The sequence below is a fragment of the Micromys minutus genome (genome assembly GCF_963924665.1).
Source record: "Micromys minutus genome assembly, chromosome: 3".
NCBI classification, from domain to species: Eukaryota; Metazoa; Chordata; class Mammalia; order Rodentia; family Muridae; genus Micromys; species Micromys minutus.
In genome coordinates, this window is record NC_137972.1 from 23,037,072 (window position 1) to 23,063,194 (window position 26,123).

At 36.9% G+C, this 26,123-nt stretch overlaps 1 protein-coding gene across 1 annotated transcript in view; it reads right to left on the reverse strand.

Annotated features, from left to right (window-relative positions):
• Window positions 1–21,553: 21,553 nt before the first annotated feature.
• Window positions 21,554–26,123, reverse strand: part of LOC308419367 (vomeronasal type-2 receptor 26-like) — a gene marked incomplete at both ends in the record, with an annotated part of 116,503 nt that continues 111,933 nt past the window's right edge. Inside the window, one exon of the mRNA XM_080915081.1 lies at window positions 21,554–22,446. Within this exon, the coding sequence (XP_080771207.1) occupies window positions 21,554–22,446 (893 nt within the window). The remainder of the gene's footprint in view (window positions 22,447–26,123) is intronic.

The following is a 26,123-nucleotide window of genomic DNA, read 5'->3' on the forward strand; positions in this document are numbered from 1 at the left end:
TCATGGGGTACTCTTTGCTTTTAAAAATGTCTACTTTACATGAGGCTAAATGTGTCAGACATTTCTCTTTCTTTTTCTTTTCTTTTTTAAATAGGATATTTTATTATTTACATTTCAAAGGTTATTTCCTTTACAGGTTTCCCCACTGCTTAGCCAAGATCCAATCACCACTTACTCTACTTTTATGAGTTTGCCCACTCTCATTCCTGCCTCACTGCCCTAGCACTCTACTACACTGGGGCATCAAGCCTTCACAGGACCAAGGGTCTCCTCTCTCACTGATGCCAGATAAGGCCACTTCAACTCCTTCAGTCCTTCTCCTAAATCCTCCACTGAGGTCTTGTGATCAGTCTATGTCTGGCTCCAAGCATTTACATCTGTATTTGTCAGAATCTTGAATAGCCTCACAGGAGACAGCTGTATCGGGACCTTGTCAGTAAACATTTCTTGGCATCAGCAACTGTGTCTGGATTTGGTGTTTCCATGTGGAATGGATCCCCTGGTGGGGCAGTTTCTGGATGGCCTTTCTTCAGTTTCTGCTCCATTCTTTTTTTTTTCCACTCTAAACAACTTTGTTTTACAAAACAAAGATAAATGTACAGATTTTAAACATTTTTTTGCTTAAAATTATACATTTTTTGTCAGTATTATTTTTTCAGATTTTAACATAATTTTTACATAAAACTATATGAATATATTTTTTAGTCAGTACTTGATTTTTTTCAAGGTTTGATTGTATGCCTTGAAAACTTAATAGTTACAATGAACTAAAGTACATGTAAAACAAAATGTAACATGGAAATAGTTAAAGTTTTCTTGTTTTGTAATTATTATTTTTTGTTTTGTTTTCTTTATTTCTTGGACTTCTTACAGTCTGTGAGTTGTTTCTGGGGGAGTGCATGCTTCTGGGGTTAGCATCCCACTATCAGTGACTGCATATTATGTCTGTTCTTTTGTGACTGGGTTATCTCACTCAGGATGATATTCTCTAGATGCAGCCATTTTCTTAAGAATTTGGTTAAGTCATTGTTTCTGGTGGCTGAGTAGTATTCCATTGTGTATATGTACCACAATTTTTGTATCCATTCATCTTCTGAAGGACATCTGGGTTCTTTCCAGCTTCTGGCTATTATAAATAGAGCCACTATGAACATTGTGGTGCATATATCTTTGTTGTGTATTAAAGTGTCTCTGGGGTTTATGACCAGAAGTGGAATAGCTGGGTCTTCAGGTAGTACTATATCCAATTTTCTGAGGTATCGCCAGACTGATTTCCAGAGTGGTTGTATTAGCTTGCAACCCCACCAACAGTGGAGAAGTGTTCCTCTTTCTCCGCAGCCTCGCCAGCATGCTGTCATCTGAGTTTTGGATCTTGGCCAATCTGACTGGTGTGAGGTGGAATCTCAGGGTTGTTTTGATTTGCATTTCCCTGATGGCTAAGGATGTCGAGCACTTCCTCAGATGTTTCTCGGCCATTCGGTGTTCCTCAACTGAGAACGTTTTGTTTAGCTCTGTACCTTATTTTTTAATAGGGTTATTTGATTCTCTGGTGTCTAGCTTTTTGAGTTCCTTGTACACCTTGGATATTAGGCCTCTATCTGATGTGGTGTTGGTAATGATCTTTTCCCATTCTGTTGGTTGCCGTTTTGTTTTCTTGACAATGTCCTTAGCCTTACAGAAACTTTGCAATCTCATTAAGTCCCATTTGTTAATCTTTGACCTTAGAGCTTGAGCCATTGGTGTTTTGTTCAGGAAATTTTCTCCTGTGCCTATGTGTTCTAAGGTTTTCCCTACTTTCTCATCTAATAGTTTCAGTGTATCTGGTTTAATGTGGAGATTTTTGATCCACTTACACTTGAGCTTGCACAAGGAGATAAGAAAGGGTCTATTTTCATTCTTTTGCATGCTGAGTGCCAGTTGGACCAGCACCATTTGTTGAATAGGCTGTCCTTTTTCCATTGAATGTTTACTGCTTCTTTGTCAAAAATCAGGTTATCATATACATGAGGGCTCATTTCTGGATCTTCTATTCTATTCCATTGATCCACATGCCTCTTTCCGTACCAGTAACATGCAGTTTTCAGCACAATTGCTTTGTAATATAGCTTGAGGTCAGGGATAGTGATTCCCGCAGATATTTTTTTGTTGTTGAGGGTAGACTTCGCTATTCTAGGTCTTTTGATATTCCATATGAAATTGCACATTGATCTTTCAAATTCCATGAATAACTGGGTTGGAATTTTGATGGGGATTGCATTGAATCTGTAGATTGCTTTTGGTAGGATGGTCATTTTTAAGATGTTGATTTTTCCAATCAATGAGCATGAGAGATCTTTCCATTTTCTGAGGTTCTTCTAAATTTCTTTCTTTAGAGGTTTGAAGTTATTGTCATACAGGTCCTTCACTTGCTTATTTAGAGTCACACCAAGGTATTCCATAGTTTTTGTGACGATTGTGAAGGGTACCTTTTCCCTAATTTCTTTCTCCACATGTTTGTCCTTTGAGTATAGGAAGGCTACTGATTTGTTTGAGTTAATTTTGTATCCAGAAACTTGGCTCAATTTGTTTATCAGCTGTAGGAGTTCTCTGGTGGAATTTTTGGGGTCACTTTAGTACACTATCATGTCATTCGCAAAGAGTGATGTTTTTATCTCTTTCTTTCCGTTTTATATCCCCTTGATCTCCTTTTGCTGTCTAATTGCTTCAGCCAGGACTTCCAGTACTATGTTGAATAGGTAGGGGGAGAGTGGGCAGCCTTGCCGAGTTCCTGATTTTAGTGTGATTGCTTCAAGATTCTCGCCATTAAGTTTGATGTTGGCTGTTGGTTTGCTGTATATTGCTTTTATTATGTTTAAGTATGGACCTTGGATTCCTGTTCTTTCCAGGACTTTTAACAGGAAGGGGTGTTGGATTTTGTCGAATGTTTCTCAGCATCTAGTGAGATGACCATGTGATTTTGGTCTTTGAGTTTGTTTATATGTTGGATTACGTTGATGGATTTCCTTATGTTAAACCATCCCTGCATCCCAGGGATGAAGCCTACTTGGTCATATTGAATGATCGTTTTGATGTGTTCTTGGATTCGGTTTGCAAGGATTTTGTTGAGTATTTTTGCATCAATGTTCATAAGTGAGATTGGTCTGAAGTTTTCTTTCCTTGTAGGGTTTTTGTGTGGTTCGGTACGAGGGTTATTGTAGCCTCAAAAAATGAGTTGGGTAATATTCCATCTGATTCTATCTTTTGGAATAGTTTGGAGAGTATTGGTGTTATATCTTCAATAAATGACTGATAAAATTCTGCACTGAACCCATCTGGACCTGGGCTTTTTTTGGTTCCGTGGCTTTTGATGACTTCTTCTATTTCTTTAGGTGTTATAGGGTTATTTAGATGGTTTACTTGGTCCTGGTTTAACTTTGGGATCTTGTATCTGTCTAGGAATTCGTCCATTTCCTCCAGATTTTCCAATTTTGTGGAGAATAAGTTCTTGTAGTAGTATCTGATGCTTTCTTGAATTTCCTCAGTTTCAGTTGTTACGTCACCACATTCCTTTCTGATTTTCTTAATTTGGATACTTTCTCTTTGCCCTCTAGTTAGTCTGGCTAAGGGCTTATCAATCTTGTTGATTTTCTCAAAGAACCAACTCTTGGTTTTGTTGTTTTTTTCAATGGTTCTTTTTGTTTATATTTGGTCTATTTCTGCCCTAATTTTGATTATTTCTTGCCGTCTACTCTTTTTGGGTATATCTGCTTCCTTTTGTTCTAGGGATTTTAGCTGTGCTGTCAGGTTGTTGATGTGAGCTCTCTCCAGTTTCTTTTTGGAAGCACTTAGGGCTATGAGTTTTCCTCTCAATACTGCTTTCATTGCATCCCATAAGTTTGGGTGTGTTGTGTTTTCATTTTCGTTGTATTCTAGAAAATCTTTAATTTCTTTCTTTATTTCTTCTTTGACCCTGCTATCCTTTAACAGAGCGTTGTTTAGTTTCCATGTGTATGTGGGCTTTTTGTTGTCTTTGTTGTTGTTAAAGACCCGCCATAGACCATGGTGATCTGAGAGGATGCATGGGAGTATTTCAATCTTCTTATATCGATGGAGGCTCGTTCTATGTTCAATTATGTGGCAGTTTTCGAGAAGGTGCCATGGGGTGGTGAGAAGAAGGTGTATTTTTTTACTTTAGGATATTATGTTCTGTATATATGTATTAATTCTAGTTGGTTCAAAGTCTCTGCTAGTTTTGCAGTGTCCTTGTTCAGTTTCTGTTTCCCTGATCTGTCCATTGGTGAGAGTGGGGTATTAAAGTCTCTCACTATTATTGTGTGTGGTGAAATGTATTTTTTGAGCTTTAGTAGGGTTTCTTTTATGAATGTGGGTGATTTTTTATTTGGAGCATATATGTTAAGGATTGAGAGTTCCTCCTGACAGATTTCCCCGGTAATGAGTAAAAAGTGTCCTTCCTTATCTTTTTTAATAACTTTTGGTTGGAAATTTACTTTATTCGATATTAGAATAGCCACTCCAGCTTGCTTCTTGGAGCTGTTTGCTTGGAATTTTTTTTCCCACCCTTTTACTCTGAGATAGTGTCTGTCTCTGAAATGAGTTTCCTGTATGCAGCAAAAGGCTGGATTTTTTTTATGTATCCAGTCTGATAGTCTATGTCTCTTTATTGGGGAGTTCAGACTATTCATGTTAATAGATATCAAGGAATAGTTGTTTCTGTTTCCTGCCATTATTGCTTTTTTGGGTTGAGTTGTGTCTGTGTTTTTTTCTACTTATAGTTTTCTTGTTTAGGAGTTTTCTTACTTTTACTAGGCTGTATTTTTCCTCATTGTTTTGGGTTTTCCACCTTTAATTCGTTGTATTGCTGGGTTTGTGTTCAGATATTGTGTGAATTTTGATTTTCCTTGAAATATTTCGTCTCTCCATTGATGGTGACTGATAGTTTTGCTGGGTATAGTAGCTTGGGCTGGCACTTGTGCTCTCTTCAGGAGTGCATGATGTCTGTCCAGGCTCTTCTAGCTGTCATAGTCTCTGTTGAGAAATCGGGTGTGAGTCTGATTGGTCTGCCTTTATATGTTACCTGACCTTTTTCCCTTACTGCTTTTAGTATTCTTGCTTTACTTTGGGCACTTGATGTTTTTACTATTATGTGTCGGGAGATATTTCTTTTTTGGTCCAACCTATTGGGAGTTCTGAAGGCTTCTTTTATGCTCGTGGTCATCTCATTCTTGAGGGCAGGGAAGTTTTCTTCTATGATTTTGTTGAAGATATTTACTGTGCCTCTTAGTTGATACTCTTCTCCCTCTTCTATTCCTATTATCCTTAGGTTGGGTCTTCTCATTGTGTCTTGGATTTCCTGGACATTTTGGGTTAGGAGCTTTTTTTTTTTTTTTGCATCTTCTCTGGCTGTTTTGTCTATGTTTGCAATGTTGTCTTCTGCCCCCGAGATTCTCTCTTCTATCTCTTGTAATCTATTGGAAATGCTTGTTTCTGTGACTCCTGATTCCTTTTTTTGGCGTTCTGACTCTAGGGTTATCTCTTTTAGCATTTTCTTTATTGTGTCAATTTCTGTTTTGATTTCCCTCTTCCATTCCTTTATTTCTTTGGTTCTGTTTTCCTCTTGTTCTTTGAGTTCTTTGAGTGTTTTTCTTGTTTCTTCTTTAAAAGCTTCTGAATCTTTTTGCTTTTCCTCCCTTTCTTGTTTAAGTATCTCTATCCGCATTTTGAGCTATGATTTCAGGTCTCTGTCTTTTTTTTCTGGGTGTTTGTAATTCTGATGTTTGCTGTTTTGGGAGAGTTGGGTTCTGGTGTTGGTAGATTGTCTTGTTTTCCTTGGGATGTACTCTTTCTCTTTCCTCTTGCCATTTTGTTGTCAATGATATATTCTTGCCTTTCCCTTGTCTCTGGTTTGTGATCCTGGTTCTCCACTGATCCAGGTGTCAGATGGGCCAAGCCCTGTTTTATACCTCAGAGTCGTCGCGTGTGAGCAGAAGTTCCAACGTTCTGTTTCTGGTTGCTGGATCAGGCACGGCAGGGCAGGGCAAGGCAGCGGGGTGCACTTTCCGTGTGCACTCCGCAGAGATCTCTCTGCTCCCCTGCAGCCTAGGTCTCCCACTCACCAGTTGCTCAGCCTCTATGAGTCGCCGTTCCGGGTGGCAGATGGGCCAGGCTCCGCTCTGCGTCCTGAAGTCGCCTTCGGGTGGAAACAGAAGTTCTAATTTTCTGTTCTCAATCGCTGGATCGGGCAAGGCAGAGCTGGGCAAGTTAGGGTGTGCACTTTCCGTGTGCACTCCGCAGAGATCTCTCTGCTCCGCGGCAGCCCAGGTCTCCCACCCACCAGTTGCTCTGCCTCTACCCAGATTGGTCTTTCTAACTCCATGAAGAATTGAGTTGAAATTTTGATGGAAATTGAATTGAATTTTTAGAGTACTTTCAACAAATTGGCCATTTTGGTATATTATTTCTTTTATCTTTTTATCAGAGATCTTTCCAGCTTCTAAGGTCTTCTTTGATTTCATAAACTTGAAGTTCTTTTTGTACAGATCTTTCACTTGTTTCATTAGAGTCACCACAAGATATTTTATATTATTTGTGACTATTGTTAAGAGTTTTTTTCCTTTGTTTCTTTCTCAGCCTTTGAGTAGAGAAAGGCTATTGATTTGTTTGAGTTAATTTTATATACAGACACGTTACTAAAGTTGTTTATCATTTGCAGTAGTCCTCTGGTGTAATTTTTGTGGTCATTCATGTATATTATTATATCATCTGCAAGTAGTGATATTTTAATTTTTTCCAATTTGTGTCCCTTTAACCTCTTTATATGTGTAATTGCTAGGGCTAAGATATCAAGTTCTCCATTTTATAGGTAGGACAAGAATGGGCAGCCTTACCAGTCCTTGATTTTATAGAAATATATTGAAGGTTTTCTCCATTAGGTTTTTTGGTCTTTTGATATTTTCTGTCCATTTACTTTGCTGTTTATTACTTGTACTATGATTAGGAATGGGCCTTGTATTCATGATGTTTTTACGACTTTTATCATGAAGCAGTGTTGAATTTTGTCAAAGGCCTTCTCAGCATCTAACGATATTTGCATTTGTTTTTTTTCCCACTTTCAGTTTGTTTATATAGTAGATTACACTGACAGATATCAATATATTGAAACAATCCTGCATCCCTGGAATGAAGCCTACTTGATTGTGGTAAATAATAGTTTTAACCTTTCTTAAATTCAGTTTGCAAGAATATTATTGAGTATTTTTTAGTGATATTCATAAGGGAGATTGATCTGAAGTTCTCTTTCTTTATAATTTCTTTGTGTGGTTTAGGTAGAACCATAGGTAAACTCACAGAAGTAGTGTTTCTTCCATTTCTATTTTGTAAAATAGTTTGAAGACTATTGGTATTTGGTCTTCTTTGAAGATGTGATAGAATTCTACATTAAGCTTATCTGTTCCTGGTTTTTTTTTATGTTTTGGAACCTTACAATCATTACTTTTTTTTTTTCTTTTTAGGTATTATAGGAATGTTTAGTTGTTTTTTATTTTTTATTTACTTATTTTTTGAACAACTTTACTCCATTGTGTAAATGTACCACAATTTTTGTATTCATTCATCTACTGAAGGACATCTGGGTTCTTTCCAGCTTCTGGCTATCATAAATAGAGCTGCTATGAGCATGGCGCATGTGTCTTTGTTTTATCTGATTGTGACTTAACTTTGGTATCTTGTATATTTCTACAAAATTGTCCACTTCATCCAGATTTTCAGTTGTGACTTAGAGAAAGGGCTGACAGGTGCTTGGACCTTCCACCACCAGGAACAGCAGAGATCCAGAGACACAGGCTTGGTGAGAAGGTGTTCCGACTAGCCAGGGGCAGAGATCTCTACTGAGCATGCTGAAAGTGTGCCCCTGCCCTGCTTGATCCAGGGAAAGAGGAATCCAGCATTAGCTCTCTGTTCCCAGCCAGTGGCTTTTGGGTGCAGAACAGGCACTTGGAATATCTGCCACTAGGAATAGCTGAGATGCAGGGACACAGGCCAGGTACAAGGGAAAGGTGTTAACAACCAATCACTGATAACAAGATGGCAAGAAGAAAGTGAATGAATGAACCCCAGGGAAACCAAGACAACCTGTCAACACCAGAACCCAGTTCTTCCATCAAAGCAAACAGTGGAATGCCAAACTCTCCAGAAAAAGAAGACTCAGACGCGAAATCTTACCTTAAGCTGATGAAAGAAATCGTTAAACAAGAACAGAAGGAAAAACATAAAGAATTAAAAGCTTTTAAAGAAGAAACAAGAAAAACACTCAAACATTCAAAGAACTAGAAGAGATAACCAAAGAGATGAAGGAATGGGAGAAGAAATTTAAAACCAAAATGGACAAAATAAAAAAAAAAAAACACTAAAAGAGACAAACCTGGAGGTAGAAAACCCATAAGAGAAATCAGGAGTCACAGATGCATTTCCAACAGACTACAAGAAATGGAAGAGAGAATCTCAGGGCCAAAGACAACATTGAAAACATAGACAAAACAGTCAGAGAAGATGCAAAAACAAAAAGTTTCTAATCCAAAATGTCCAGGAGATCAAGGACACAATGAGAAGACCAAACCTAAGGATAAGAGGAATAGAAGAGGGCAAAGAATGTCAACTAAGAGGCACAGTAAATATCTTCAACAAAATTGTAGAAGAAAATTTTCCTACCCTTAAAATGAGATAAACACGAGCATTAAAGAAGCCTACAGAATCCCAAATATGTTGACCAGAAAAGAAATTCATCCTGACACATAATAGTCAAATCTCCAAGTACTCATAGCAAAGAAAGAACACTAAAACAGTAAGGGAATAATGTCATGTAACATAAAAGGCAGACCAATCAGAATCACATCTGATTTCTCAACAGAGACTATAAAAGCTAGAAGAGCCTGGATAGAGATCATGCAGACCCTAAGAGAGCACAAGTGCCAGCCAAAGCTGCTATACCCAGTAAAATAATCAATCTCCATAGATGGAGAGACTAAGATATTCCAAGACAAAACTAAATTTAAATAATATCTGACCACAAACCCAGCACTACAACATATTATAAGTGAAAAACCCAATACAATGAGGGAAACTATATCCTAGTAAAAACAAGAAAACCCCTAAGCAAGAAAACCAAAAGAAGAAAGACATACAGGCACAATTCAACCTACAAAAGCAATAATAGAAGGAAACAGCAACCACTATTACTTGATATCTGTTAACATAAGTGGACTCAACACCCCAATAAATGGATATAGCCTTTCAGACTGGATACATAAACAAAACCCAACATTTTGCTGCATATAGGAAACTCATCTCAGAGACAAAGACAGACACTATCGCAGAGTAAAAGGTTAGGAAAAAAACTTCCAAGCAAATGACCCAAGAAGCAAGCTGGAGTGGCCATTCTAATATCAAATAAAGGAAAATTTTAACCAAAAGTTATCAAAAGTGATAAGGAAGAATATTTTTTACTCATTACAGGTGAAATGTATCAGGAGGATCTCTCAATACTTAACATATATGCTCCAAATACAAAAGCACCCATATTCAGAAAAGAAATCCTACTCAAGCTCAAAAAATACATTTCACCCCACACAATAAAAGTGGGAGCCCTTAATACCCTATTTTCACCAATGGACAGATCATGGAAACAGAAAGTGAACAAGGACAATGTAAAACTTGCAGAGACTATGAACCAACTGGAATTAATATATATCTACAGATCATATCATCCTAAAGTAAAAGAATACACCTTCTTCTCAGCAACTCACAGCACCTTCTAGAAAAAAGACCACATAATTGAGCCTCAATAGATATATGAATATTTATATACTCCCATGCATCCTTTCAGATCACCATGGTCTAAGGCTGGTCTTTAACATCAACAAAGACAACAAAAAGCCCATATACACATGGAAACTAAACAATGCACTATTAAACAATAGCAGGTTCAAAGAAGAAATAAAGAAAGAAATTCAGGATTTTCTAGATTCAATGAAAATGAAAACAGGACATACACCAACCTATGGGATGCAATGAAAGTAGTACTGAGAGGAAATCTTATTGCTCTGAGTGCTTGCAAAAAGAAACTGAAGAGAGCATACACCAGCAACTTGACAGCACAGCTGAAAGCTCTAGAACAAAAGGAAGCAGACACACCCAAGAGAAGTAGATGGCAAGAAATAATCAAACTTATGGCAGAAATAGACCAAATAGAAACAAAAAGAACCATTTAAAGAATCAACAAAACCAAGATCTGGTTCTTTGAGAAAATTAACAAGATTGAAAAACCCTTAACTAGACTAACTAGAGGGCAAAGAGAGAGTATTCAAATTCACAAAATCAGAAATGAAAGTGGAGACATAATTACTGAACCTGAGGAAATTTAAGAAATCATCAGATCCTACAACAAAAGCCTATACTCAAAAGGTTGGAAAATATTCAGGAAATGGATGAATTCCTAGACAGATACTTGATACTAAAGTTAAACCAGTACCAGGTAAACCATCTATATAATCCTATAACACCTAAAGAAATAGAAGAAGTCATCAAAAGCCTCCCAACCAAAAAAAGCCAATGTACAGATGGGTTCAGTCCAAAATTATATCAGAGATTTTTGACGACCTAACACCTATACTCTCCAAACTATTCCACAAAATAGAATCAGATGGAACTCTACCTAACTCATGTTTTTGAGACTAAAATATCCCTCATTCCTAAACCATATAAAGACCCTACAAGCAAAGAGAAATTCATACCAATATCACTTATGAACATTGATGCAAAAATACTCAACCAAATCCTTACAAACCAAATACAAGAACACATCAAACTGATCATTTACCATGATCAAGTAGGTTTCATTCCTGGGATGCAGGGATGATTTAATATACAAAAATCCATCAATGTAATCCACCATATAAACACACTCAAAAAAAAAAAAAAAACCACATTGTTATCTCACTAAATGCTGAGAAAGCATTTGACAAAATTCAACACCCCTTCATGTTAAAAGTCTTGGAAAGAAAAGGAATCCAAGGCCTATACCTAAACATAATAAAAGCAATATAGAGAAAACCAACAGCCAACATCAAACTTAACAGTGGGAAACTTGAATCAATTCGACTAAAATAAGGGACTCGACAAGGATGCCCACTCTCCCCCTACCTATTCAACATAGTACTGGATGTCCTGGCTGGAGCAATTAGACAGCAGAAGAAAATCAAAGGGATACGAATTGCAAAGGAAGGAGTAAAACCAACACAATTTGCAGATGACATGATAGTGTACTTAAGCGACCCCACAAATTCCACCAGAGAACTCCTACAGCTGATAAACAAGTTCAGCAAAGTGGCTGGATATAAAATTAACTCAAATCAGTAGCCTTCATATATTCAAAGGCCCAACATGTCGAGAAAAAAATTAGGGAGAAGATACCCATCACAATAGTCACAAAAACTATGAAAAACTTGGTGTCACTCTAACTAAGCAAGTGAATGACCTGTATGAGAAAATCTTTACCAAACCCCCATCTGATAGAGGGCTAATATCCAAAGTATGCAAAGAAGTCAAAAAGCTAGACACCAGAGAATCAAAGAACCCTATTAAAAAATGGGCCACAGAACTAAAAAAAGTTCTCATTTGAAAAATATCGAATGGCTGAGATATATCTTAAGTATTGCTTGACATCCATAGCCACTAGGGAAATGCAAATCAAAACATCCCTGAGATTCCACCTCATACCAGTCAGATTGGCCAAGATCCAAAACTCAGATGACAGCAGATGCTGGGGTGGTTGTGGAGAAAGAGCAACACTTCTCCACTGTTGGGGTTGTGAACTGGTACAACCATTCTGGAAATCAGTTTGGTGATTCCTCAGAAAATTTGACAAACTACCACCTGTTGATGGAGTTATCCCACTTCTGGGAAAATACTTCAGAAACACCTTAATATATATAAAATTACATGCACCACAATATTCATAGCAGCTCTATTTATAATAGCCAGAAACTGGAAAGAACCCAGATGTCCTTCAGTAGGTGAATGGATAGAAAAGAAAGAAAAAAAAACATTATGCTCAATTCTTACTCAGCAAGAAAACTTTGACTAATTCTGGGTTACATCCTGTTTTACAAGTCCTTTTTTTTTTTAAATTGAAAAGCTTTATTTTAAGAAAGAAAAATAAACGTACCTTTTTGCTTGGAAGTATACCAATACATTTTTTAAGGTTGTAGTTAAGTTTTTGTGGGTACATATACATACACATATGTATATATGTAACAATAATATAGGAAAAGAGAGTATTACTTTGAGGGGATGGGAAAGAAACTTAGAGGGGTTGTAGGAAATTAAGGTGGATGTGATACAGTTCTATTTTAATTAAAATATATTGTTTTTTTGTTGTTCTTGAACTTGACACAGTCTGTGAGTTTTTTCTAGGGTTCTCAGAGCTTTCTGGGGTTAGTATCCCATTATCAGTGACTGCATATTATGTCTGTTATTTTGTGACTTGGTTATCTCACTCAGGATGATATTCTCTAGATGCATCCATTTTCTTTAGAATTTGGTTAAGTCATTGTTTCTGATGGCTGAGTAGTATTCCATTGTGTAAGTGCACCACAATTTTTGTATCCATTCATCTACTGTAGGGCATCTGGGTTCTTTCCAGTGTCTGGCTATTATAAATGAGGCTGCTATGAACATTGTGGTGCATGTGTCTTTGTTGTAAGTTGGAGCGTCTCTGGAGTAAATGCCCAGAAGTGGAATAACTGGGTCTGCAGTTAGTACTTTGTCCATTCTTCTGAGGAACTGCCAGAATGATTTCCAGAGTGGTTGTATCAGTTTACAACCCCACCAACAGTGAAGAAGTGTTCCTCTTTCTCCACAACATTGCCAGCATCTATTGTCATCTGAGTTTTGGATCTTGGCCAATCTGACTGATGGAAGGTGTAATCTCATTGTTGTTTTGATTTGCATTTCCCTGATGGCTAAGGATGTTGAGCACTTCCTTAGATATTACTCAGCCATTCAATATTTCTTGATTGAGAACTTTTGTTTAAGTCTGTACCCCATTTTTGATTAGGGTTGTTTGATTCTCTGGTGTCTACTTTTTGAGTTCCTTGTATACATTGGATATTATGCCTCTATCTGATGTGGGGTTAGTAAATATATTTACTTCCTCTGTTTGCTGCTCTTTTTTTCTTGGCTAAGGATGTCAAGCACTTCCTCAGATGTTTCTCGGCCATTCGGTGTTCCTCAACTGAAAACGTTTTGTTTAGCTCTGTACACCATTTTTTAATAGGGTTATTTGATTCTCTGGTGTCTAGCTTTTTGAGTTCCTTGTATACCTTGGATATTAGACCTCTATCTGATGTGGTGTTGGTAATGATCTTTTCCCATTATGTTGGTTGCCGTTTTGTTTTCTTGACAATGTCCTTAGCCTTACAGAAACTTTGCAATCTCATTAAGTCCCATTTGTTAATCTTTGACCTTAGAGCTTGAGCCATTGGTGTTTTGTTCAGGAAATTTTCTCCTGTGCCTATGTGTTCTAAGGTTTTCCCTACTTTCTCATCTAATAGTTTCAGTGTAACTGGTTTAATGTGGAGATCTTTGATCTATTTGCACTTGAGCTTTGTACAAGGAGATAAGAAAGGGTCTATTTTCATTCGTCTGCATGCTTAGTACCAGTTGGACCAGCACCTTTTGTTGAATAGGCTGTCATTTTTCCATTGAATGTTTACATCTCTTTTGTCAAAAATCAGTTGACCATATACATTAGGATTCATTTTTGGATCTTCTTTTCTATTACATTGATTCACATGCCTATTTCAGTACCAGTACCATGCAGTTTTCAGCACAATTGCCTTGTAATATAGCTCGAGGTCAGGGATATTGATTCCTGAAGATGTTTTCTTGTTGTTGAGTATGGATTTCGCTATTCTAGGTCTTTTGTTATTCCAAATGAAATTGCACATTGCTCCTTCCAACTCAATGAAGAACTGGGTTGGAATTTTGATGGGGATTGCATTGAATCTGTAGATTGCTTTTGGTAAGATGGCCATTTTTAAAATATTGATCCTTCCAATCCATGAGCATGGGAGATCTTTCCATTCTCTGAGACCTTTCTCGATTTCCTTTTTTAGAGGTTCGAAGTTCTAATCATTCAGGTCCTTCACTTGCTTAGTTAGAGTCACACCAAGGTATTTTATAGTTTTGTGACAATTGTGAAGTGTATCTTTTCCCTAATTTCTTTCTCCACATGCTTGTCCTTTGAATATAGGAAGGCTACTGATTTGTTTGAGCTAATTTTATATCCAGCCACTTTGCTGAACTTGTTTATCAGCTGTAAGAGTTCTCTGGTGGAATTTGTGGGGTCGCTTAAGTACACTATCATGTCATCTGCAAATAGCGACGTTTTTACTTCTTTCTTTCCAATTTGTATCCCTTTGATTTCCTTTTGCTGTCTAATTGCTCTGGCCAGGACTTCCAGTACTATGTTGTATAGGTAGAGGGAGAGTGGGCAACGTTGTCGAGTCCCTGGTTTTATTGGGATTGCTTCAAGTTTCCCACTGTTAAGTTTGATGTTGGCTGTTGGTTTTTTTATATTGGTTTTATTACATTTAGGTATGAGCCTTGGATTCATATTCTTTCTAAGACTTTTAACATGAAGGGGTGCTGAAATGTGTTAAATCCTTTCAAGGCTTCTATTGAGACGACCATGTAGATTTATTTCTTTGAGTTTGTTTACATGTTGGATTACATTGATGGATTTTTGTATGTTAAACTATCCCTGCATCCGAGGGACGAAGCTTACTTCATCATGGTGTATAATTGTTTGATGTGTTCTTAGCCTTTAATGTACACTATCAAACCTTCGGGGATGAAAAAAGCCAAGCACTGACAAAACCTATTCATGTACTTTTATGAAAAAATGCTTAAAATTAAACATTTATCTTTGTTTTTTAAAATAATGTTGTTTAAAAAGAAAAAAAAGGAAAGAGCCAGGTCCCTTACAGTAGTACTCAAGACCTGTGGGCACATGGCTGAGCTACCAGAACAGCCTCAAAAGAGCTCCCACACCTGGGACCCCAAAGACCGAGCTGAGTAACTGGTCCATTAACTCACTGCTTGCCCACTATAAGCTGAACTATCTGAAGTTGTTTTCTTCCTGAATCTTTGGGCCCTCAGGTCTACATGATTGATGGGTATCAATCATTGACAAGAAGACCACATATAATCACAGACAACAAGATGGCAAGAAAAAAACTTAAAAAGGACTTAAGCAATAGAAACCAAGACAACCTGGCAACATCAGAACCCAGCTTTCCCATCACAGCAAGCAGTGGATTGCCAAACATTCAAGAACTAGAAGACTCAGGCCTGAAATCATACCTCAAGATGATGATGAAGATTTTGACAAGAGCATGAATAACTCACTTAAAGAAGTACAGGAGGACAACCATAAATAAATAGAAGCTTTTAAAGGGGAAACAAGAAAAACACTCAAAGTACCTAAAGAACTACAGGAAAACTCAACCAAAAAGATTAAGGAATTAAAAATGTAAATAAAAAATAAAGGAAACACAAAAAACTATAACACCAGACATGGAAAACCTAAAAAAGAAACCAGAACTCACAGATGCAAGCATGTCCAACAGACTACAAGAGATGAAAAAGAGAATCTCAGGGGTTGAAGACATCATTGAAAACATAGATAAAACATTTAGAGATGATGCAAAATCCAAAAAGCTCCTAACCCAAAATTTCCTGGAGATCCATGATATAATGAGAAGACCAAATTTAACATTAATAGCAATTGAAGAGAGGAAAGAATATCAACTAAGGGGCACAGTAAATATCTTCAACAAAAACATGGAAGAATGCTTCCCTACCCTTAAGAATGAGGTCACTATGTGCATAAAAGAATCATACAGAACTCCAAATAGAGTGGACCAGAAAAAAAATTCTTCTCTACACATAATAGTCAAAATGCCAAGTGTTCAAAACAAAAAAAGAATATTAAAAGCAGTAAAGGAAAAAGATCATGTAAAATATAAAAGCAGACCAATCAGAATTCCACCAGACATCTCAACAGAGACTATGAAATCTAGAAGGTCCTGGACAGACCATAAAAGAACACAAATGTCAGCCCAGGCAGCTATATCCAGCAAAACTCTCAATCACCATTGATGGAGAGACCAAGATATTTCAGGACAAAACTAAATTTAAACAATATCTGACCACATGTCTAGACCTACAAAGAATAATAGATGAAAAACCCAACACATGGAGAGAAACTACATTCTAGAAAAAACAAGAAAATTACTAAGCAAAAAATCCCAAAAAGGAGAAAGTCACACAGACATAACTCTACCTGTAAAAGCAAAAATAACAAGAAACATCAACCACTATTCCTTAATATCTGTTACCATAAATGGACTCAATTTCCCAAAAAAGAGCCATAGGCTATCAAAGTGGATACATAAACAGGATCCAGTATTTTGCTGCATACAGGAAACTCATCACAGAGACAAAGACAGACACTATCTCAGAGTAAAAGGATGGGAAAAAAAACTTCTAAGGAGACAGCCAAGAAACAAGCTGCAGTAGCCATTCAAATATTGTATAAAGTAGATTTTCCACCTAAAGTTATCAGAAAAAATAAGGAATGACACTTTTTACTTATTGTAGGGAAATTTTAAAGGAGGAGCTCTCAATCCTTAACATATTTGGTCCAATTACAAGAGTACCCATATTCATAAAAGAAATCCTACTAAAACATAGAACATACATTGCACCACATAAAATAATAGTAAAATCAAACAACCCTGAGATTCTACCTCATACCAGTTAGAGTGGCTAAGATCAAAAACTCAGATGACAGCCAATGCAGGCGAGGGTGTGGAGAAAGCAGAACAGTCCTCCACTCTTTGTGGGGTTGTAAGCTGGTACAACCACTCTGGAAATCAGTCTGGTAGTTCCTCAGAAAATTGGACATAGTCCTACCGGAAGAACCAGTTATTCCACTTCTGGGCATATACCATAGATATGCTCCAATATACAATAAAGACACAGGCACCACAATGTTCTTAGCAGTCCTAATTATAATAGCCAGAAGCTGGAAAGAAACCAGATGTCCTTCATCAGATGAATGGATAAAAAAATTGTGGTATATTTACACAATGATGTACTACTTAGCTATTAGCTACAATGACTTTATGAAATTCTTAAGAAAATTAATGCATGTAGAATATATCACCCTGAATGAGGTAACCCAGTCACAAAAGAACAGACCCAATATGGATTCATTGATCATTAGATACTAACCCCAGAAAGCTCTGAATATCCCTGGATCAACTCCCAGGCCATATGAAGCTCAAGAAAAACATAAGCCAAAAATGAAACCCTCAGTCCTTTTTAGGAAAAAGTAAATGCATAGCACATTCTCAGAGTGTTGTACACCTGGACCTGAAATCATTAATAATTCAAGAGCTAAGAATATATCCCTGTGGCAATTTTGGTATTCAAAGATCATTATGATTAATTTATACTCACCAAGAAAACCGATTGTTTCTATGTTATGTTTTGTGCTACTTCATGCTTATGGTAACTAGCGAGATTTCAATGTACCCTAACAAACCTCTAAAAGAATTAAGTTCTGACAAAAATATATTCATCCAGTGTTATGTCAAAATGCCTTTAAAAATCTGTATTTTTACAAAACAAAGATAAATGTACAGATTTTAAACATTTTTTGCTTAAAATTATACATTTTTGTCAGTACTGTTTTTTCAGATATTAAAATAATTTTTACATAAAACCATGTGAATATATTTTTTTTAGTCAGTACTTGATTTTTTTCAAGGGCTTGACAGTATGCATTGAAAACCTAATAGTTACAATAAGCATAAAGTACATGCAAAACAAAACGCAACATGGAAATAGTCAAAGTCTTCTTGTTTTGTAAACATATGTATATTTTTTTGTTTTCTTTATTTCTTGGAGTTCATACAGTCTGTATATGTATTCTTATTTTTAAATATAAAGTTGTAAAAGAGAAAAAAGATAATATAAAATGAATAGATATTAATTTTAAAGACAGAGCAATGAATTCAACACACAGCTTACAATGAAGCTTCCCTCTGGAGAAGTGCAGTGAAGAAAACATGCTTGAAGTAGGGATAGGTTCAACCATTCTAATATTTATTAAGGAACGTATCACAAAATTATTTTTTATATATTTAAAATTTGTGAAAGTATTTATGATATTTTAAGACATTATTTTACTATTTATTTATAAATCCAAATCAAGTAATAAATTTATGCTGGTTTTGAGAGATTACTGGATAATGAATAGTCTCCATTAACCATTCAGTGACTGCCACAGTCTGCCCATTTACAACACACATGAATGTCTGTACATTTAGTTAGCAACATATATTTGCTGAACAGTTACTTAATCTTTTGGATAAGTACTAGCCAGGATGTAATTCCTGCCATCTATTTGGAGCTGCCCCTAAAGTCTTCTATTTGTCTGTCAGTGCTCTGTTTGGCTTGTAACATAATGGTCCTCGAATTTAAGAGAAAAACTGGATCTAGAAAACAGGTATTCCTTCATACTCATGGAATCAATGTGCCTGGCAGCTTTTTAAAGTGAAGTGTCTTTCACTTTAAGGTAGTAAGGCCCCATGAGGACATAGTTTCAAACCCTTTCAACAGAAGTGTTTCTATGCTGTTCATGTAATACATTTTTTTAAACGACTTTATTTTACAAAACAAAGATAAATGTACAGATTTTAAACATTTTTTTGTTTAATCGTATACATTTTTGTCAGTACTGTTTTTTCAGATATTAAAATAATTTTTACATAAAACTATGTGAATATATTTTTTAGCCAGTAATTAATTTTTTCAAGGGCTTGACAGTATGCATTGAAAACCTAATAGTTACCATGAGCGTAAAGTACATGCAAAACAAAACGCAACATGGAAATAGTCAAAGTCTTCTTCTTTTGTAAATATATTTTTTTTGTTTTCTTTATTTCTTGGACTTCATACAGTCTGTGAGTTGTTACTGAAGGAGTCCAAGCCTCTGGGGTTAGCATCCCAATATCAGTGACTGCATATTATGTCTGTTCTTTTGTGACTGGGTTATCTCACTCAGGATGATATTCTCTAGATGCAGCCATTTTCTTAAGAATTTGGTTAAGTCATTGTTTCTGGTGGCTGAGTAGTTTTCCATTGTGTAAATGTACCACAATTTTTGTATCCATTCATCTTCTGAAGGACATCTGGGTTCTTTCCAGCTTCTGGCTATTATAAATAGAGCCGCTATGAACATTGTGGTGCATATATCTTTGTTGTGTATTACAGTGTCTCTGGGGTATATGCCCAGAAGTGGAATAGCTGGGTCTTCAGGTAGTACTATATCCAATTTTCTGAGGTATCGCCAGACTGATTTCCAGAGTGGTTGTATTAGTTTGCAACCCCACCAACAGTGGAGAAGTGTTCCTCTTTCTCCGCAGCCTCTCCAGCATCTGCTGTCATCTGAGTTTTGGATCTTGGCCAATCTGACTGGTGTGAGGTGGAATCTCAGAATTGTTTTGATTTGCATTTCCCTGATGGCTAAGGATGTCAAGCACTTCTTCAGATGTTTCTCGGCCATTCGGTGTTCCTCAACTGAGAATGATTTGTTTTGCTCTGTACCTTATTTTTTAATAGGGTTATTTGATTCTCTGGTGTCTAGCTTTTTGAGTTCCTTGTATACCTTGGATATTAGGCCTCTATCTGATGTGGTGTTGGTAAAGATCCTTTCCCATTCTGTTGGTTGCCCTTTTTTTTTCTTGACGATGTCCTTAGCCTTACAGAAACTTTGCAATCTCATTAAGTCCCATTTGTTAATCTTTGACCTTAGAGCTTGAGCCATTGGTGTTTTGTTCAGAAAATTTTCTCCTGTGCCTATGTGTTCTAAGGTTTTCTCTACTTTCTCATTTAATAGTTTCAGTGTATCTGGTTTAATGTGGAGATCTTTGATCCACTTACACTTGAGCTTTGTACAAGGAGATAAGAAAGGGTCTATTTTCATTCTTTTGCATGCTGAGTGCCAGTTGGACCAGCCCCATTTGTTGAATAGGCTGTGAACAGTTTTTATTTTACCCATAACAAAGCAGATTTCAATGGATACTTTTATGCTGTTTTTATGGCCAAATAAGTTTACTGAAGTAAAAAATAAGCAACAATTAAGACTCAAAGTAGACACAGAATACCTTAAATGTTTCTTTGTTTTGTCATAGTATTATGTCCAATAAAACAGTACCATTACAGTATGAAGACGATGGAAAACATAAGTAAGACTTGTTATAAAACATAAACAAACCTACTTTGTCCATGTAGCCATTTCTGTGCATAATTTTGTCCATGGTTGAGCAGTGATTCCTATCAATGTTGCAAACTCCAACCTGAGTATGTCCTAGGAATGATCTGAAAATCATGTTTAAAGCAAATGACTGGCTAGATAAAAGCAACTGCATAAAATGCCACATGGTTTAGGATGGAAATTTCCATGATTTACTATGTCCCATTGAATTCCCGGCTTTATACTACTTCTCCATGCCCAAGTCTAACATCAGATAATCCTGTTTCTGAGAATGGATTCTAGTAGTTATACATGATGTCAGCTCTCACTATGGGAAGACAATTTGATACTCCTAACACTAATAGAGTAAAGTACATCCCATGGAGGCTGTTCCCTTTCTCATGAGATACTCTTACCACTTATGTGTTACATATTCTCAGGGTAAAACTGTCTGTGTCTCTCCTGGTTCTCTGTGTAAGCTCTCATCCATGCTGTTTCTCCTGAGGATATAGAAGTACACAAAATGCTCAGGAGACACTGAAACTTCCATGCTATATTGTGTTGCTTATGAGACCTTAAAAAGGGAGAAGTTGAAATTTTTGCCATAAAATTTCTGTGGCAGAATCGTGATTATTTTAAAATTTATTTTTAATGAATATAGTCACCACACATATGACTTATAGAGAAGAAGCACATTAACATTTAGACATCTGATATTCTTGTTTCCACACAAATGATTTACTCTCATTCTTATACTTAATCTTTTCTAATCCTGTCACAAAATGTGAGAGAGAGAGAGAGAGAGAGAGAGAGAGAGAGAGAGAGAGAGAGAGAGAGACGGAGAGACAAAGAGATAGAGGGAAGAGAATGAGAGCAAGTGAGAGAGAGAGTCAGAGAGAGAGAGAGAGAGAGAGAGAGAGAGAGAGAGAGAGAACTGCAATTTAAATAAACAGCTAGTAGACAAACAAAACTCTCCTCTAGCTGGAAAGTCACTAACCTGAGGTGACTTATTTCAGTGTCACTAGTTGGCTCCAAGGATTGCAGGGATACTTGAAAAACACAGCAGTTTCTATTGTTTGGTGAAGTGCATTGACTTTAAACCTCTACTTTGAATATTTCTACCTGATTCATTTTACACAGATCACAATAAATTCTATTGTCTTAAAAAGGAAGTCATTTAAAAAACTTATTTCTTGAATGGCCACCTGACTTCAGTATGATCACATAGCATTTGGGAAGAAATATACAGCTCAGTAAACCAGCACTTGAAGCCAGAATTGAAAGAATTTCCATGGCCACCATGGTTTTACCTTTGGAGCTCAGGTAAGTGGGTACAAAAGAAATCCATACACTGCAGAAAACCAGCATGCTAAATGTGATTGTTTTTGCCTCATTGAAGCTGTCAGGTAGCCTTCTTGCCAGAAAGGCAATAAGCAAGCTCAGACTGGCCAGAAAGCCCAAGTACCCCAGAACGCAGTAGAAGGCGATGGTGGAGCCCTCGTTACACAAGAGGATGATTTGTCCAAACTCTGACTGCATGTCGACATCCACGAAAGGGGGATAGGTTCCCAGCCAGACTGCGCAGATGCACACTTGAATGATGGAACCACAGAAGACTATAGCATTTGAGAGTCGGGTCACCATCCACATTTTTAAGGTGCTTCCTGGTTTTGTAGCTCTGAATGCCACAACCACAATGAAGGTCTTTGCCAAGATAGCAGAAACAGCGATAGAAAATACAACCCCAAAAATCATTTGTCTCAAGACACAAGTAAGTGTTCTAGGTTGGCCAATGAATAGTAATGAGCAAAAGAAACAGAGCATTAGAGAAACCAGGAGGAGATAACTGAGATTTCTCTTATTTGCTCTGACAATGGGTGTATCCCGATAGCAGATAAATAATCCTAAAATCAAGGCTGAAAAGGAAGATAAACTAATGGCCACAGATACTAAAAGAGCTCCCAGATTATCTTCATGGGACAAAAACACTGCAATTTTAGGGAGACACTGATTCCTCTGTTTATTTGGATACTGATCATCAGAACACTTGATGCACTGATCCATATCTGAAAGGGAAGCAGTTTTGTTTATTGCATTCTATTCCCCAGAAGTATCTATAGGATGCATATCTTGTGCAAAACCATTGTTTTATTATGGAGGTAATGTCTCTGGTTATATTCACTGAACCATAATATTGAAATGCAATATTTAAAATAGTTATTTTTTTAGAAGAGTAAAATCTAGATACACTGTATCTATTATATATTCATGACATTAGTGTACTTAAACAATATGAGAGAATAAGAAATCTAGAAATGACGTTGAGGGGAAATTACACAATGTGAAAATTATATTTGATTATACGAGAAACTAAGAAAAATTTCATTTGTAAGCTTTTAGTGTTTTCTTTTTGTTCCCTTTGTTTTTGAGAAATAATTCATTGCTTGAGAATTTTGTATATGCCTATGATGCGTTTTGATCAATTCTACCACCAGTCCTCCTAAAACTCCTCTCTCTCCATCCCACGATTATTTTTCTTAAGTTTACTTTTTTTTCCTCACTGAGTTCACTTAATCCTGCCTGTATGCATCTCAATATAGGCCATCTACCAAAACATGGGCAGCCTATCAGGACCACATATTTTAAACAAATAAACACACACACACACACACACACACACACACACACACACACACACACACACACAAACACACAAACACAATCTGATTCCCTCCAGCAGCTATCTACTATCACTTCCTTCTAGCTAAGAGTGATAATTTATTATTTTGTCCCCCATCCATTCTAGGGTTTTGTCTGACTTGATCTGGCTTGATATGGTGCATGCCTCTCTGAATCTGTGTGCTCAAGTACCCTGTCATGTCTGACAAATTATACTTCACCATAGGTGTCCCTTCTCTGGGTTTTATGGCTCTCTGCCTTTTTAATGCCATAATCCTTGATGTTCTTATCCTTGTGAACTCTTGGCTTTAATGAAAAGTGACAGGAAACATCTACAAGATAAAAATTAGCAGTTAATCTGCTGAGATGGTTTTACCATATACTGTCAAGTCAACATGGATTTGTATTCTATTCAAGTCTGAAGAAATTACATGTAAGAAAAGATTTCTGCTATTAATGTGCATTTCCTCTTATTTTGCACACACACACAAAGACATATACATACAAACACACACACTTATCACCAAGTACTAGCATTTTGGGGAAGATGTCTGGAGATCAATGAAGATGTAGTCTCTTGTAGTGATTCTATATAGACAAATACATGACTTCTTAATTATTAATCAAGATTCTGTAAGAATCCCTAAAATTATATTGGTAATTATTAAGCTCCTTATAATAGGACTGTTATTAAATTCTTTCTGATATTAAAACTGTAATGAGGACTATGTCAGTCTTTAAGTATCAAAATAATAAGCAATAGAAAGCAGGCATCTATTACTTAGAGCACATTCCAACAGGTTGTAAAGCAATGAACCAAAGGTAATGAAAAGGGAACTAATGATTTGGAGTAAGTGCAAGGACAGAAGATCAAATATTGACTGGGACTATTTATACCAAAATTCAATAATCACTTAGTCAAAAAATTAGGGATTTTAAATTTCAATGAATCCATAGTATTATTCCCGGGAATGAATGTTGAGTACCAATGGATACATATGTAAACAATACCTATTGTAAACTTATTTAATTTATGATTTGAATTTATGGTTGAACTTTTATTAAAAAAATCAAGAAAAGATGGTTGTAAAAACCAAGTGATCTATTCCCCTAGAAATGGTACAAAAATCTAGTAAAGAATACGTTGTATGCCATTATTACATCAAAGCAGGGTAGAGGGCAAGATGGGAAGAAGGACATCATAGTAGAATAACTTAGAAATAAAAGGGGACTTAGAAATTAAGTGGAAACTTAAAAACTAAAAGGGAATGTAGAAATTAAAAAGCAACTTAGAAATTAAGAAAAAACTTTTGATAAGAGTATTTTTGGAGGAGATGTACTTTTTGGAGAAGAACTAAGAAATAATAATAATTATTTTTTTTATTTAAACAACTTTATTAAAACAACAGAGATAAATGTACAGATTTTTAAAAGCATTTTTGCATAAAACTATGCAAACTAGAGTATTTTTGGAGGAGATGTACTTTTTGGAGAAGAACTAAGAAATAATTATTAAAATCAATTTTGAGAGTGTTTTTTTTTTCTTGAGACTTTCAGTAGCAGGTTGAGAGTCCTAGCCTCCAGGTTCCTTCCGAGATAAGAACAAAGGCTACTTTACTCAATCCTCAGAAGTTTTACTATGAGGTGCTAAATGCCTGCACTCTCTGGCCTCAAGAGTAACTGAGAGAGTAAGGCCAGCTATCACTTCAAAGACTTAAGACTGGTAAATGTATATATGTGTGTGTGTGTGTGTGTGTGTGTGTGTGTGTGTGTGTGTGTATGTATATATGTTTGTATATGTATATATAAACATATAGTATATACACAAAGCTCTAAACATTTCACAAGAACAATTATTGCCAGTCCTTGACACTCTTTTCTCTCTTTCCCCCTTCGATATCCCCAGGAGACAACCAGTCTGCCAGAGCAGACCTCTGACAGGACGGCCTAGAAAAAGAAACCTTCCTAACATTTACTTACATCAATATTTAGAATCTGTGCTATTTTTTTTTTTTTTGTTTTTTGATTTCAATTGTTTTAAAAATAATGCTGGATTTTGCCACTGGGAACAGCGGAGATCCAGGGACACAGGCCTGATGAGACTGTGCTGTGTGTAGCCAAAGAACAGAAAGGGCTAGGCTAAGCATACTGAAAATACTGCCCTCCAGTTTGTTCAGGGGAGCAGGAACTCTGCCACAGAGATTTGGTATCTGCCTTGAAAGCCCTTGTGTGCAGACCAAATGCTCAAGATATTTGCCACCTGGAACAGCAGAGATCCAAGGACACAGGCCTGGTGAGACTGCCTCTCGAGCAGCCAAAGCACAAAGAGGTCTAGGCCAAGCATCCGGAGAACGAGGCCCTCTCTTTGGATCAGGGGAGCAGGAGCCATGGAATAAGGACTTGGTATTGGTCCGAAAGCCATTGTGTGTGGACCTAACACTCAGGCCATTTGCAACCAGGAACTGGGGAGATCCAGGGACACAGGTCTGGCGAGACTGTGCTGTGAGTAGCCAAAGCACTGAGAGGTCTAGGGTGAGCATGCAGAAAATGTAACCCTCTGGTTCAGTGGAGCTGGAACTCTTGCATAGAGAATTGGGATCTGCAAGGAAAGCCTTAGCCCAAAGTCTATACACACAGGCCCACAGTAAATCACAAGCCCTTGTCAGTGGGAGCCTGGTATTGCCCGAGAAAGGAAGTACTTGAAGTTAAACTCTAAAGACCCCCTTACACCTAGAATAGATAGGTGTCTGACAGATTGGCCCAGCAGAGCAAATTGGGAGTTCTCAAAGTGCAGAAAGAACTGTGCTATTGGGAAAGGGTCTGTAGTGGACTAGAGAAAGAGCCAGGTCTCTACCGTTAGTACTCAGGACCTGTGGGCACAGTGCTGAGCTACGAGAAAATCCTCATAAGGGCTCCCACATCTGAGCCCATAAAGACAGAGCTGAGTCACTGGTAACAGAACTCACTACTTGCCCATCAAAAGTTAAAACAGAGTATCAGTTTTTCTCGTGAAAATCTTGGGCCCTCAGATACACAGGAGAGACATGTACCAATTACTCACACC